General features: G+C 40.3%; 1 protein-coding gene across 3 annotated transcripts; it reads left to right on the plus strand.

Moving 5' to 3' along the window:
* The first annotated feature begins 761 nt into the window (after positions 1–761).
* Positions 762–15326, plus strand: kcnj14 (potassium inwardly rectifying channel subfamily J member 14). 3 transcript variants are annotated; one of them, XM_035164714.2, is made up of 6 exons: positions 762–902; positions 7445–7548; positions 7731–8687; positions 9095–10923; positions 11994–12311; positions 12577–15326. In XM_035164714.2, the coding sequence occupies exons 4-6, from the start codon at positions 9865–9867 to the stop codon at positions 12802–12804; spliced, it is 1605 nt and encodes a 534-aa protein (XP_035020605.2). In that variant the 5' UTR covers positions 762–902; positions 7445–7548; positions 7731–8687; positions 9095–9864; the 3' UTR covers positions 12805–15326. The 3 variants fall into 3 exon arrangements, with proteins under 3 accessions (XP_035020605.2, XP_035020604.2, XP_035020603.2); XM_035164713.2 differs by having other exon boundaries at positions 7731–8168; positions 8332–10923; XM_035164712.2 differs by having other exon boundaries at positions 7731–10923.
* Positions 15327–15816: the final 490 nt, after the last annotated feature.

The raw sequence follows: 15816 nt of genomic DNA on the forward strand, positions 1-15816 counted from the left end.
ACACACACACACACACACACACACAGAAAGATGCACTAAATTCACTAGATAATTTGAGTGTTGATCAATACCAATATAATCTCATTTTTCGGAATGATTTTATAACAAACATATATGACTTTAATTTCAATATTATAGGTTAACAGGTGAAGATATCTCTAATTAGCCCAGAATATGTATATATAGACACATTTATGCAACGATAATTATTAAACTAGAGACTACAATTATTATACCTTTTAGCATCTTTACCTCTTCCTAAAAGTAAGATCTGTGGGAGAAGTTGTTCATTAATGACAAGCAGGTCCTTATACGAGATCTGATTAGAAGTGTCATTGATGTGCTAAATGAAGATTTGTGCTGTAGTTTCATTCCTGCTACATTTTCTTTGGACATTTGTAAATGTTTTGTGTGTATGACTTTCCATTTCTCTGCACTATAGTTTTTGATTTGATATTGATTTGATGTCATCGAAAACGTTGAGCCTTTCAATTCAATTTATGATGAATAAAAATACAATAAAAAGTAATTCGTTGACACTTTTGAAGTATTTTATAAAAAAATATATAGTCAGTAGTTTTTAAGAAATAGATTAATCGAGTAATCACGTCGCTATTTGTCCTATAAACTGTGATTAAACTCGGATGAATCTCTGTGAGAAATGACAAGGTCACTGGCGGTCCGGAGAGGCGCGTGCTCGGCTCCCAGCAGAGGGCACATGTCACAGGCGACGTGAGCGCGCTCATCCAGCGCTCGAGGGCTCGCGCACAGTTGACAGCAGCGCCTGCACGGGACAGCTCGCGCACAGTTTCTAATCAGTCTCTCAAAGTGAATTAATGATTCGTTAAATTCTGTTTGTAAGAAGGAAGTGAGAGTTAACGAGAGGAACACGTCAACAGAGGGTGAGTGGAGGATGAATGATGGTTAAACAAATAACCTAGTTCAGATTGTTGAGATGGAGATGATGGAGATTGAATTTAACCTTAAGCTTTGTAGTTTGGCATGAAAAACAGGTGAACTCTGACTTTTTTTAACCCCTGGAGCCAAAGATGTTGCAGTTTTACACATCTGGATTTTGGCCCTGGGGATAACAACACTTTAGCTTTTTCTAAACTTTGGTTTTTACATATTCTTTGTCCAGAGCGTGTGTATTTTCATGTAACAGCCTATGTGAGAGTGAGGATGTTTCAGAATCTAGTGAAATCAAAGTTGTTTTATTTCTTCATAGTCAAATTCAATGTGGACAATTATAATTTGAATTTCTACTTTGCTCTGTGCAGGACTGTGGGATGAAATAATGATTAAAAAAACACTGAGTAGTGAAGCGATGCCAGAGTGAGACCTGAACAGATATGATGGTGTAAGAGAGCTCAGTGAGTCCTGATGATTTAGACTTTAATCCTTTTTTGTTTTGGGGAGTTGTGAACTGATAGAAAACACAGCTGTATTTTGAAATGGGTTTTAAAATGACGTAATGCCTGTGGAAAGCTGACACAAACAGTGAGATGAGACAAACCACTGTGAAGCACATGTCAATGCACATGTGGGATTTTGAAAGTGGGATTTCGCAGCGTTTCTCTGCTAGATGCACAGTACAGCAGGTCGTACACATACAGGTTTAATGCAGCTTTGTCAGCACTGGTGGATCGAGCAGGTTTATATACAGTTGTAAGGCATATGGCTCAGGGGTTTTCAAGAAGAGGTAAAGAGTTTGGATAATAAGATGTCAGCAGTTTGTTCCCCAGCTGGTTTTCTTTTAGCAGGTGCTCATCGCTCCATTTTGTAAAGACTGGATTTGTAAGCTGAGTGTACATATATTTAGTCTTCCTGACAATTTTAGGGAAGCCATAGTTCAAAAGAGCTAATTATGAGGAAATATACTCCAGCAGTTCAGTCTTCATCCATAATGTTTGGTTACATGGCAGTGTAAAAAAAAAAAACACTCCAGATCGAAGATAGTTTACATTTAGTCCCAATTGTGAGTCAACCTCCCTGATTTCCCATAAAACAACTCAATATTTTGCAGGACACTTCCTGCTTGGTAAAGGCTCATGTCATTTAAACATTCCATTTTACTGCTCTGATTTCAACATTCAGCATTTTATCCATTTTCCACATTGACACAAGTGTACAACATCAAACTCTTCTAAAGCATCATATTTTCACAAACAAACACTGATATGCACTTGTGGAGTATTTGAGTCATACACTGCACTTTACTTTCCATCGACAGCATCGTCACAACCAGACATTCCAGACGGGGGAACTCTGGCATGTTTTGAGTGCACGTGTCAGATGCATATATCTGCAAATAGCATGTTGTGCATGGGAAGGTTGGGTGAAAGCATGTGATCTAATCATGGCTTTGGTGCAGTGGTGTATCGAGATGTCTGGGAACTGGTGAGCTTGCAGTGGCAGGGCGTATACCACATACCTGTAAGTTAACATTGTAGTTCAACCCAATACAACAGCAATAAACAGTGATGTCAGCGAGGTGTTGATTTAACTTCATTGTCATTTTATGGCTACATTCTGTGATTGAATTAGCTTGTAAAAGTAGAAGTTGTGTCTTTACACACCTACATTTTCTTTCCTAAGATGGGGTCATTATTTGCTCAGGTAGTGTTCTTGTGTATACTTGTCTTTTTACAGAATAGGTATAGAAAATGTGTAAATCTATTATTGTTGATGGCAACTTCATCAGTCTTGATTGTGTGTCTTTTTAGTGTTCAAATTTTTCTTGATTAGAAAAGTGTTGTGTGGCGTTTTAACCGGCATATTGCAACCTGCACCTTCTGATCTCCCCTGATTAACATTTGGTTGTTATCACTCACTGACCTTGATCACCGCGCTCAGCTGAGGGGGGGACGGCAGCAGGAAAAGCTTCAATTAGACGGAATAAGGCCCGGTGCCAAGATGACTCCACACTTATTATCAGATGTTCTCGTGTGTGCAAGTCGAGTATAATGTCCTCAAGAGTGACTTGTGTGTGTGTGTGTGTGTGTGTGTGTGTGTGTGTGTGTGTGTGTGTGTGTGTGTGTGTGTGTGTGTGTGTGTGTGTGTGTGTGTGTGTGTGTGTGTGTGTGTGGTGTTCATTAGTGCGTTTCAAATGTGTGCTCAGTTCAGAGCTCACGATATTTCACTAATTAACCAGCTCCGACCTTACACAGTTTTGACTTTACCTAATAATAATGGTCTTTGTGTCTAAAGCATTTTAAATGTATCCACATTTTTTGAGACGTCACTAGTGGTCTTGGTCAAAAAAACGAATATAAGTTTGATGGATGACTTATTTTAATGCTGAGCGTGTGAAAAAGCCTTTTCTGTGTCCAGATGTAGGCCTGTGACGTCTGATTCATCGTCTGACGTGATGTCACTTGAGTCAGCATTAGTCAAAGCTTATGGCTAAACACTTGGGATGAATTAAAAATCAGTGTGTAGGGTTAGAAAGAAGTGATGTTATCCGCTACACAGCCTGAGGTTCGCAGCGTGAGGCTACATTAGCCGCTACAAGCGTGACACAGCTGAATATCTGACCAAACACTCGCTGGTTTAATTGCATTGTGGGGGATGTAGGCACCAGGTTTGTGTGGAGCAGAAAAGAAAATATGTCTCGATCTGCTGCATCAATTTTGATTTTGATTTCTTTTCGTATTCAGACAATTTAGGTAATTCCAAGGAGGGGGAACAAGTTCAAAGCCTAGAAAATGTATATAAATAAAACTCATAAATAAGGAGTAAAAAACACAAACTAGCAACATCATTCAGACATCAACATGCCAGCGGCAAATGCAACAGATCATCGCATTACAAGAACAGTGTTTGACAATAGTGTAGAAAGAGCAACACTAAATCAGTAGAGAAGCCTTCTGTGGAAGATGTTTCCATAAGCTGAAACCAGTGGCTATAGGATATGGTAATTAAATCTATTCAGTTTATAGTAATACAACATGCTACAGAGTTATTATGGTCAAACATATTTATGCATTCATCAAGCAGCACTTTCTGGAAAAGTTAGCCTTTTTGGATTAAACCCTTCATATTCATTTTTATTATTTTTATAATAATAATAATAATAATAATAATAATAATAATAATAACAGATGCATAGCACTTATCTAAACAAGGTTACAATAGTGCTTCACAAAATTCATGGCAACATTTTAAGACATATTTGGTTTTAATGTCAGTAAATATTCCGCTGGATTTCACCCTTCATGACGCAGTATCTATTACTGTCTGCTGCTCCGCTGCTGCAACTATCAGCTGCAGTTATCGCAACATATGAGTGATGTCACCAGATCAACACTTCACCAGAGCTCTATTGATCAGATAGACTAAAAGCAAAAGGTCACTGCAGTGTGGGGATGTGTCTGCGCACTGGTTCTATATTTTCACTGTTTGCTATTACAGCTGTTGTAGTAGCCGTTTTGTGCTGATTAAACATGAAGTGAATTGAATAACTTCACCTAAAGTAAAAGAGGCTGAGGGAAATAGGCCTGAGACAGACAGACACATGTCACTGAGTGAGAGTGAGAGAAAGACCCGATCTGTGCCCTTGTTTCTAACCTCCACTGATCAATAGCGAGTATCGATGGCCTCATATTTGCATTGTGGCTACGGAATGTAGTGGTTCACTGAGGTTTTGTACATTGTGTACACGGTAATAAATAAGCTCCATCATCAAACCATTATTGACCTATGAAACACTTTATAGAGTAAAAATAGATTGTGAACATAAGTTATGATGACGGGCAAATCACAAAGAGTAGGCAAGGAAAGTGACGGCAGAATAAAGAACATAGTTTATTCAGAACCTTTTTTCAATGACAGTGAAATCACATTTTACTGCAAACATAATCTTGGCAAAAAAACATATTAATATGAGCAGATAATCTGGATCGAGAGAGGACGGGCAGTGACCCATAAAGAGAAAGAACACATGGAAAGAGACTTGAGAGGAAAGAAAGATCTGTGGTGAAAGTGGATTCCTCTGGTCGTGCAGGAGAATTGTGAACATAGTTGTCAATGCAGATGTTTTGTTGGTTCAAGTTTTTTGGTTAATGTTGTATTCATAATTATTCTTAACTGAGAGTTGTAAAGTGATTCAATTGACTCCACCATTAATTTTTCCAATGTATGTTGTCTATTTAGTGATTTATTTGTACTGGCATCACTAGCTGCTGTTACCAGGCTGAACATCAGTATTAGAGAAATTACTTACTCAGCAGTAGATTTTAGTTTATGCTGATGATGTATTTAATTTATTTAAATACTCCTAAATCGCTTTGTTACTTTTCTTCAGGCTGTTAGATTATAGACATGACAATAGATGGAAAGATTAGTTAGCCAAAGATATATATATATATATGGAGTGAGTCACTGTCATCATCCTTATAAAGTTAATAAGGTCTAGGCGAGGAAATAAAATTGTACCTGAGTAATTATTTAAATGCTTAATCTTTCTATTAATTGATGAAGCAATTATTCAAATAATCCCTGCATCATAGTCTATTATTGACCCTTGTTCTTCATTTTGTAGTTGTGGATATCAATACAGATCCTGGTATTGAAAAGTCTGATTAATCACATAAAATAAACAATATCTTGTTCAGTTCACTATTATTTACTGTTACAAATTTAGTTTGGCTGAAGGACCCACAGACGTTAGTCCCATCACATCACGCAGCCTTCATCATATATGGAAGGACTGTCCTGAGAGTGTGAAGCAACAACTTCACACCAACAATTTTCCCACACACCCCCTTCGTCAATGTTCTAGGTGGAGTCATTTGAGATATTTTCCACCTCACGTGGACTCTCACATTGCACACAGACACAAACACACACTCTCACACACTCACACTCTCACACACACACACACACGCACACACACACACACACACACCCACACACACTCTCTTCCCTCATCACCTTCTCTGGCTGTTGTCGCAGACTTGTCCAGCGACACTTCAGCCCAATCACTGAGATAGCAGACCTGAGAGCTCATTCATCTGGTAGTGTTGGCAGGTACTGCAGTAGAGGCACCAAGGTCAGGGCTGCCTCCTCACACATTAACTGAACACTGAGTAACACAAGCCTGCATGGCAGAATTTGTCTTTAACATTTTGATATGCCGCACACCAGCTTCTGTGCAGGCCGGAGGCAATATATGGCCTGTCCCATTCTCCTGAACACATTACCTCTGCAATGTCTTGTGGGAATTCCTTATTTTTGCCACAAATGTTCACTGAATTAGATTGGCAGGTTTAAGTAACTGTGACTTCACAAAACATTCTTTGGCTATTTTATTTTATTTCTTCAAATTCTTGATTGTTGTATGAGTCAGGACAGACAAAAACTGCAACTTGACTGGCAGAGGTGAGGCTGTAACTCCAGTTAAACCTTAAACTGTGTGGTTCGGTAAGAGTTCAATTATAATCCATTTAGTCTGTTTTGTTAATAAACTTTCTTTAGCTGGGTGGTTAAATCTTAGGTGTGTATTGTTTTACCTTCACCAAGGAGGTTATGTTTTTGTCTGCGTTTGTTCGTTATCAGGATTATGCAAAAAACACTCTAATGATTTCCATGAAACTTGGTGGAGGTGGTGGAACATGACCCCAGGAAGAAATCATTATATCATTACATTTTGTTGTGCGTCCGGATCCAGGACTTTTTCACTCTTTAACATTATGTGATTGGGAAGTTTTCACATTGTTGTTGCTTTGTCAGAGAATTATTCATGGATATTGATGGAAAAAAATAACTATGTGTTGTAGAAGTAGAAGTAGGGGGGAAGTAGCTGATGCTACAGTGTTGATTGCACTGGCCAAGTGTTCACTACATCATTTATTTGTTCTGTATCTCAAATTCTGATGAAGGTGTTAATTGTAACACTATACTGTATTTATAGTCCACACAAGCAGAAGGCAGCATCTTTTAGATTAGTGACTTGCACTACTTATTTCCCCGCACCCTTTGTATACCCAGATGTGTCCCACCTGTGTGTGTTTATAGATATTCTTGCCACCTTCTATAACAGTAGCCGCTCTTATGTAAATCCTCCGCGGATTAGCAAAACCATCGGTGAGATTACCGGAGTCACAAGCGCAGCTGTAATCCACAGCATATCGTCATCTCCCAAGCAAGACATACTACCTCTTCACCCCCCAACTCAGAGTCCTCGCTTATTCCAGTCATTCTTCTGAGCGACAATCCTGGTCTCAATGTTTGACTCTAATCCACCATTTATCCAAGATTACTCACCCTGTACCACTTTGTATCCTGACCCAAAATCACTACTGAATACTCATTTAAGGGTTGAGTTTAGGGTTTAATGAATTCCATAATGATGGACATGAATATTATGCGGCACATCAGAATTCTGTTGTTTTTTTTATGCTGTCTATTTTTTATTTAGTTCTACGTGTGCTTCTTTTTGCAGGTTCCATGATTGCATTTTAAAACTGTCTGTGGGAAAATCTCCACCATTATTTGAGCAATATCCAGTAACACTTCAAGGACAGGAACCAAAGAGATACATCATCGGTAGGTTTCTGATCTGCATCAAAATATAAAGTTTGGTGCATTCGTGTGAAGAGAGAGAAAGGTCGTTTTTTCAGACATCAGAAGTTAACATGTGTAACTGCTGAAGCATATGTTTTGTAACATCTACCTTAACTTTCATTTGAATTCTTTGTTTTTGATTCTCATGTCCTTTTCTTTTCAAGACTGGCTGTGCATTAGACGAAAGGCCCTGAAGCAAAGGAATACACATCTATACAAAGGGAACGGGAGAACCAGCAAACTCTTACGTTGCCTTCTCCTGTGATTCCTCCCCTTGCTTAGGACTTTTACCGAACATGTGTCAGGAAAGAAGGTCAACACACAAGTGAAGATGAACCCATACGTCACCTCTGACTTTAGGAGGGATCTCTTTCCCCATTTCCATTTGTTGTAGACTTTAATCTACCCTGCTGTTACTGCTTGATGGACTTCTGCCATATTGGTACAGTTATAGCAGTCGGTCATGGGTGAATGTTTTTCAGTTCTGTACTTGCCACAGCTCAGGGTTAAAGTTAAAGGCTTGATTCTGTCCACTAAAGAGACTGGATGTGGATTCTTTGACATGATCCACTTGTAGAGTTCTCTGGAAATGGTTGGGCAAGGTGAATCTTTTTATTTCCAGATGTATTTGCACATTTCAACTTTATCAGACTCATTTGTATATTTTAAGGATTTCTGCATTCTGTTTGACATTAATTCATGGTACCCTCTTAAATGTATTAGCACAATGTATCTGCATATGATGATCATCTCTATTCTTTGCAGAAACCCTCTCTGATGGTCAGGTAGCCATTTGTGATCGAGTTCAAACAGGGATGCTGAGAAGGAGACAACAAACCCAGTTATGGTCTCTGCCACTTTAGTTCACAACTCCTCTCCTTCCTTGGTTTACACCTGATCTATCAACCATGGCACCAGACCTCCAGAACAATGTAGAAAACTTCTCAGGTGACCTGTGTACTTACCTTTTCCTTCCATATACATCTGCCACTCCACTCTAAAAACATGAGTAATGTCAGAGATAGAGCAAAGTAATCTCTCTCTCTTTTTTTTTCTGCTCTTCTTCGTATGTTTTGTCAGGTGTAGACGAATTCTCAGCTGTTATGCTGAGCTGTAATGAGGTATGTCTGTCTTGAGAGACTAACGGTTGCAGATGATTGTAGTTCAGGTCAATATTATCAATGCAACTCTCAGTACAGAGTCTTCATCAAATTGACAATGGCCATCCAACATATATGCAGACCCTGTGAAAGAAAATGTGAAACTGTTAAAGCAGTGACATGACTGCACAGGAGATGGCAAACAAAACGTGTCAGTTGGGCCTTTCATGCTGGGAAAAGGTCACATTTCTTTGACCTGTGAATTGGAACGTCTAGTCGGATAAAGCACACATATTGTGTTTATCACCAGTGTTGTCATTTCCTTATCTAAGACATATTGGTACAAAATTATACTTGATGGAGAATGTCTGTAAGAATTTCATTTTCTGAAACTGCTGTATTCTTTGTTTCCTCATGCCCATACCAAGGGGTTGTGAAACTAGGAAGAACTTTGATCGTAAGAATTTGCATGTTTTTATTTATTTTGTTTTGTCTTTTATGCATGAACAATTTTATCATATCATCCTGTTAGAGGTTCATTTTGTATGTCTCGTATGTCCAATTTGCATCTTGTCACAATATTGTGAAATGTCCCCTACAATGAGCTGTAAATCCTTGAAATGTCTCCATCCCCATTCTCTTACTCCATTATATTCTCAGTCGATAGCTTTAATGAATTCATGCCTGCCCGAGGTTTCCTTTTTAATGAACTGAACTGAACCACTGCATGCTCTTGATGTCTGTTGAGGTCAACCCGGCCCTACTGCTCCTCGTCAAACCAATTCTTGTTCGAGAAATAGATTTCTTTGGCTACTGCATCTTTTATTTCAGCTGTGATTCTAACTGATTTGTTAAATGATGCACCTCTGGAACTACGTCAAGTCAGCCCACTTTTTGCTGAGGTATCTATCACTAAAAGGATAGACTGCACTGAGAGACAGTTTGTGGAGAGGACACCCAAACAAGTGACTGACTATGCCCTAGGAAGGAACTGTCCTCTGTGTAATCATTTGCCATAATGGACCTGCAATTATCTCTTCATTAAGGATTGAAAGACTGAATGTTTTGTCAGTTCCCACACTTGACTTCATTGAATATCAAGCTGCTTAACTGCCACAACACCTGTAAGATCAAGGCTCATTGAGAAATAGAGAGAAAGTGTGAAGTTCTCCATAATAGAGAGTAGACTTAATAGTACATGATGGGAGCGGCACGAGTAAAACGTCGCTTCAGTGCTGTGGTGGATGGGCCAGTGGAGGAGGAGGAGGTCATGAGGCTGGCACAGAGTGCTGCAGATACAGCTAGGGCAGGGGGGAGCCCCACAGGGTCAGGGACCCCAACCAGCTCCCCGACCCATGCACTCAACGGCAAAGCTCTACCTCTTCAGAGCAACACCAACAATGCACGGAGGCAGAGTGCCATTAGAGAGTCAGTTGGGGGAGAGGCAGGAGGAGAAGATGGGGTGAGAGCAGGAGGAAAGTGCCCAGGTCTAAGGAGTGGAAGAAGCGGTGGTGGAGGAGGAAGAGGGGAAGGCCGTTCATGCTCAGACAAGGATTCACTCTCTTCCCCCTCCACTATCAGCCGCCGGCGTGCCAGGCACTCAAACCGTCGGCCCCGACAGCGCTTTGTGGGCAAGGACGGACGCTGCAACGTCACCTTCGTCAACATGAGCGAGAGGGGCCAGCGGTACCTCAGTGACCTCTTCACCACGTGTGTGGACATCCGCTGGCGCTGGATGCTTGTCATCTTCACCCTCTCCTTCCTTCTCTCCTGGCTACTCTTTGGATTTGCTTTCTGGCTCATTGCCTCCATGCATGGGGACTTCTCCATTCGGCTAACCCCCAACTCAGGTTCCTCTCTGGGATCAGGAGAGGCCGGTCCTGGAGGAGAGTCTGATAGAGAGTCAGTTGTTGAGGAAACTTGCTTTCTCCAGGTGAACAGCTTCATGGCAGCCTTTTTATTATCCTTGGAGACCCAGACATCCATCGGTTACGGATTCAGAAGCGTGACCGAAGAATGTCCCCTGGCGGTGGTGGCGGTCGTTTTGCAGTGCATTGTGGGCTGCATTATTGACGCCTTCATCATCGGGGCAGTCATGGCAAAGATTGCCAAGCCCAAGAAGCGCAACGAAACACTGGTGTTCTCTGAAACAGCTGTGGTGGCACTAAGGGATGGGAAACTCTGCATGATGTGGAGGGTTGGAAACCTACGCAAGAGCCACCTGGTAGAGGCCCACGTCAGAGCACAACTACTGAAGGTAAGGGGAGTGAAGATGAATAATGAGCATGACCATGATGAAAAAAAGACAGATGTCAAAGTATGGTGATGATAAAAGACCCAAGACTTTTCTTTTTCGGGAAAACGTCATGATCTGGTAAAACAACGAGGGAAAAGTTCTTAAAAAAAGCACCAAAAATAGAAGTTGCTACTGTGAGAGAGTGGTAGAGCAAAAAAGGTTGCAGTAGAGAGAGAGTGCTGAGACCATCTGGCCTGTATACTGTGGACCACAGTTAATGAGAGCTTGTTTTATTTCCCCTCAGGGGTCAGGAAGATTTACCATGGATTAACTTGCCCATGATTCTTTAACTGGGAACTATTGTCCTTTGTCATCTCATTTTCTCTTGTGTACTGTATCTATGTGGGTCAGGTGATTGTACTGTATGTTTACTTATGGTTACCCTACTGTTTCTTTCTTTTTTGGGAAAGATTTTGTTGTCATCATTTCTGCGTGTGTGTATGCTGCCATAGTTGTCTGCAGGGTTAAAATCTGTGTAACACTGAGGCTACAGCACAATTTGATATCCATTCATAGAATGACCATATCAAAGTTCAGACAGGGCAGATGGGATTAAGGATCAAAGAAATACAATTCTAAATGCTGGAACTAGATATTGTGAAATAGTAAGGGTTGGGTGAGTGATAAGCCTATGCATTGGTGGTATGACGAAAGTCCACCGAATATTATAACCCAAGACTAATCTGTTAGGTCAGAGTCAGAACTTTAATTTCCAACGCTTTTTTTCCAGATGATCGGAGGAAATGGTGTTATGTGTATTTAAAATATTCATATACAAGATAGCTTTCAAGGTTCCTATACCATTGTGTTCTACTTTATAGCCAGAAATGCAGCTCAAATCATTTCTATCATCCATTGCATTTGATCATATCCTGCCTTTATCTTTTGTTTTTTTCATATTGGAAATCGTTTCTAGTATCCATTTCATATTTTACCACATGTGAAAATCAATTTTGCAACATCTAATGTGGAAAGTTTTATATATCCTCATAGTGACTTTGTTTTCCTTTCTATACCCAACCTGTTCCCAGCCAAGGGTTACGCCAGAGGGAGAGTTTCTGCCACTGGACAATGTAGACATCAACGTGGGTTTTGACACAGGCACTGACCGCATCTTCTTGGTCTCGCCTGTCACGATTGTCCATGAGATCAATGACGAGTCTCCCTTCTTCGAGATGGACCGAAAAACACTGGAGACTGACTCTGATTTGGAGGTAGTGGTCATACTCGAGGGTATGGTGGAGGCAACAGCCATGACCACACAGTGCCGAAGCTCCTATCTGGCTTCCGAAATCCGCTGGGGACACCGCTTTGAACCAGTGCTCTTTGAGAGGAAAGACTGCTACCAGGTCAGAAAAGAATACGGATCCCTCCCTTAAATCAGCAATCTATCTAGCTATCTGTTAGCATTGTCATTGTGATCATGTGAGCATGGTAATGTTAGCATTTAGCTCAAAGCGTCACTTTTGGTAGCTGTCATGTGACATGTTGTCCATCCTTATACAGTCTCTGATCCAAGCTACCTCACAAAGCCACTAGTTTAGATCTAGACTCCCAATCTTGTTAAACCAAATTAAACATGTACTGAACATTTTTTGTGTTGTTTTTTTTCAGGTGGATTATTCTTTCTTCCATCGGACATATGACATCCCTAACACACCTTCATGTAGCGCTAAAGAGCTGGCAGAGGAAAAATACATCCAAAGCTCAAACTCCTCATTCTGCTATGAGAATGAAGTGGCTCTGCAACTTGCCTCCCCTGATGAGCCTGACCGAGACCCTGAGTGTCCCCCTCCACCCCCCCGAAGGCCATCCCTGGCAGAACATCTCCACTACAACTGAACTTGATAGACAGCCTAGATGGCCTCAAGGGAAAGACAAAGGGAGTTGACCCAGGAGTCAAGAGGACGTTAAGGCAAAAAGAGAGAGGCTTAGACAGGAAGGAATGAGCAAACCAAGAGAGAAAGGTGATTCAGTGATTAGACTGGAAAGAAAGTCTAGAATAGGGGCAGATTAAAAGATCCATTAGAAGTTTGCCAGATTTAGATGAGTATTATCATACAGATTAGATGTTTCAAAGAAACAAAGGAAATGGACGGATAGAGAGAGCGAGTGTCAGGTTTGGTGTCAGTCCATTGGGGAGGTGAGTTACTACACTGACCTAGTTGTCTGATTGGCCCTGGCAATCTTTCATAATCATCAAAACTTGTCTGCTAAGTCTCACATCTGGCCCTTCACTACCACAGCACACTCATCTGGCTGTAATGCCGGACTGTCAGGGTATGCAACAGCACCACATGGTGGCTGTAACCCGCAGAAACACCTCAAAGTTTTTGTGATCCTGGAGAAAATTCGGACCTATTTCAGATGGCTTCTGTGTGCATGGTAGTGTACTAACTACTCAGGAATGTATTCCACGATGATGCTGACTTATCACTTTAGTGTTTTATCTTCTTAAGGTAAGTATGAATGGTGCACATTTTAGGATACTTGACCTCGGTGGGTGTTGAGAATTCAGGTGGTGGCTAATCTACTTGTAGAGCCAAAGCGCGCAACAGTAACATGGAGAAACAGCTGAAAACTAGCAGCGGCTTTGAGCAGTTTCCTCCCCATGTACTGTATGTTGTTTGTTTTTTTTGGCTGCCAGGTTCATTGATTGTAACGTTTGCATCATTTAATCTTTATTTATTCTGCCATTTTTATTGGTGTTGGCCGTGTTGGCCATGATGTTGGCTGTGTCCAGACCAGTAAATCACTTTCTTTCTTGCACTACTAACTACAGTATATATTCATGTTCTCTGTTGCTCAAATCAACCACACTGTGTTGTTGTGCTCTGTTACTTTTGGTTCTCTTAATTCTTGACTGCTCTCTGACGCTATAATCTTTTAAGTTTCTTGGCACTTGGAGGACCTTTTGATGTTTCGGGCTGAATCCAAGGCAAAAGGAATTGACTCTCATTGACTAAGAACACGCTGGAGGCCTGCATGCCCCTCCAGCGTCACTAGAACAAGTTAAACTGGGTGCATGAGGTGTTATGATGAAGGGTAGGAAGGATGGCTGTAATTCTACATCTCAGAGTTAAATAGCTGTCCACCATCTATACAAACCAATGAGGACTGAAATGTAAACTATAGATGACATTCAGAGTAAAGTGTTCTGTATTTTTATGCCCATAAAATCCTGTGACAACTTCTTAATTCTAATGGGTTAATGTTGGTTTCTCTCTCACAAAATGTGAGAACAGTGTCGTGGGTGGTGCCTTTATAACAAACCACAGATTTTGCATCTGGCCCTTCATCTGCAGTAATTAAGCTTCAACCACATTGTAAGCATGAGGTTATTTTTATGGTATTCATTATAATGTGTTTTTATGCAAGAGTGTTTTTTCACCTTAATATTTGCAGTATATTGTTCTCTGTTGACAAAACGTCTCTGCAAATAATTACTGTGAATCTTCTCAGTGACTGAGTAGTATATTACCATGAGCTGATAACAGATAGATGCTTTTATCTATATAAGCTATAGAAGGTAGACTGTTATAGTTGCCCTTTGTACGTATATAACAAAGCACCTGGGATCTTCTTCCTGTAATAAGTTACAGTACATTATGCTACCTGAGTATTTGACGTGTTGGTAAAAGAAGGAAGGCGTGTCAGGAATGCACCGAGATACTAAGTATTGACCAACAATCCGCCCGTCTAAAGCACAACATGGGAAGCTGTTCTTTGTACTTTGCCATTCAGTAATCTACGGAGACTAATATAACTGGTAAAAATAAAGCAGCACAGGTTGGCCTCAATGCATCAGTAGCAGTGTTCGATTGGAGTTACTGAAAAGATGTTCTGTGGAAAGCTGAGGGGGTTGAGGCATAGACGACATATTATCCGTTATAATTAACGTCACTGCTGCTCGGTGTTTGTGTCTTTGCTTCCACTTCTCCTTCATGGCCACTATGTTCTATTATTAGGCTGCACGTTGGGTCATGACGTTCACCCTGTCTCCAGTGAAATGTAACTCGAGCTTAAAGCACTGTCATTATCAAGTACTTTTAAATGCCTCCAAAAGAAATGAACAGTTGGGTTTATTTTTGTAATTTCACTACTCATATTAATAAACATAATACATTTTAAAGTTGTGAGTATTTATAATATACATGCAAAAAAGATATGGCTATTCGACAGATATTTTAAATATGAGATGAAAACAATAAAAGCTGTAGCCACCTTTCCTTGGCTATTTTTTTTTTATGGGACACCTCTCTGCTCCAATGTAGAAATGTAATTTCAGAGCTGCCACAAGCACGGCGCACTTCCAAGTGAAACTAAACTGTTGAAGAGCAAATAAAACGGGGACTGGATGCAAATTGTGGTTGATTCTTTATTTGTTCTCCGCGATGCAAAACGAATGAATAAAACGTGTTGCTGGTGCAAGTATCTGTAAAATGAAGTGAACTAGTTTATATCTAGTGAAGCGACTTTCTACTGCGGAGATAATGTAGCTCAGCATTTTAGTGGTAAATGGTCATTTATACTTTCCTGAGCAAATTAACATGTAATTACACTATGCTACTCCTGTTTTTATTCTTGTCAGTCGCCTCGACTTTTCACATATAAAAGTGTAATATGTACCCTAAGATGTATGTAATGTGATTATGGCCAAAGTTATAGGTTTGACTGTAAATGTGTAGTTTTATGTGACAAAAATGATCATTTTAGAAGTTAAGGGCCACTTACTGGCTATTTGATGAACATAAAGGATTCACTCTATTACAGCTGCTACATTTATATGTAACATATTATGTGTTATGTATATGTGAATTATGTTATATGGCCTGTGTTAGCATTTCATCATTG

This window comes from Hippoglossus stenolepis, chromosome 8 (genome assembly GCF_022539355.2).
Source record: "Hippoglossus stenolepis isolate QCI-W04-F060 chromosome 8, HSTE1.2, whole genome shotgun sequence".
Lineage (NCBI taxonomy): Eukaryota > Metazoa > Chordata > Actinopteri > Pleuronectiformes > Pleuronectidae > Hippoglossus > Hippoglossus stenolepis.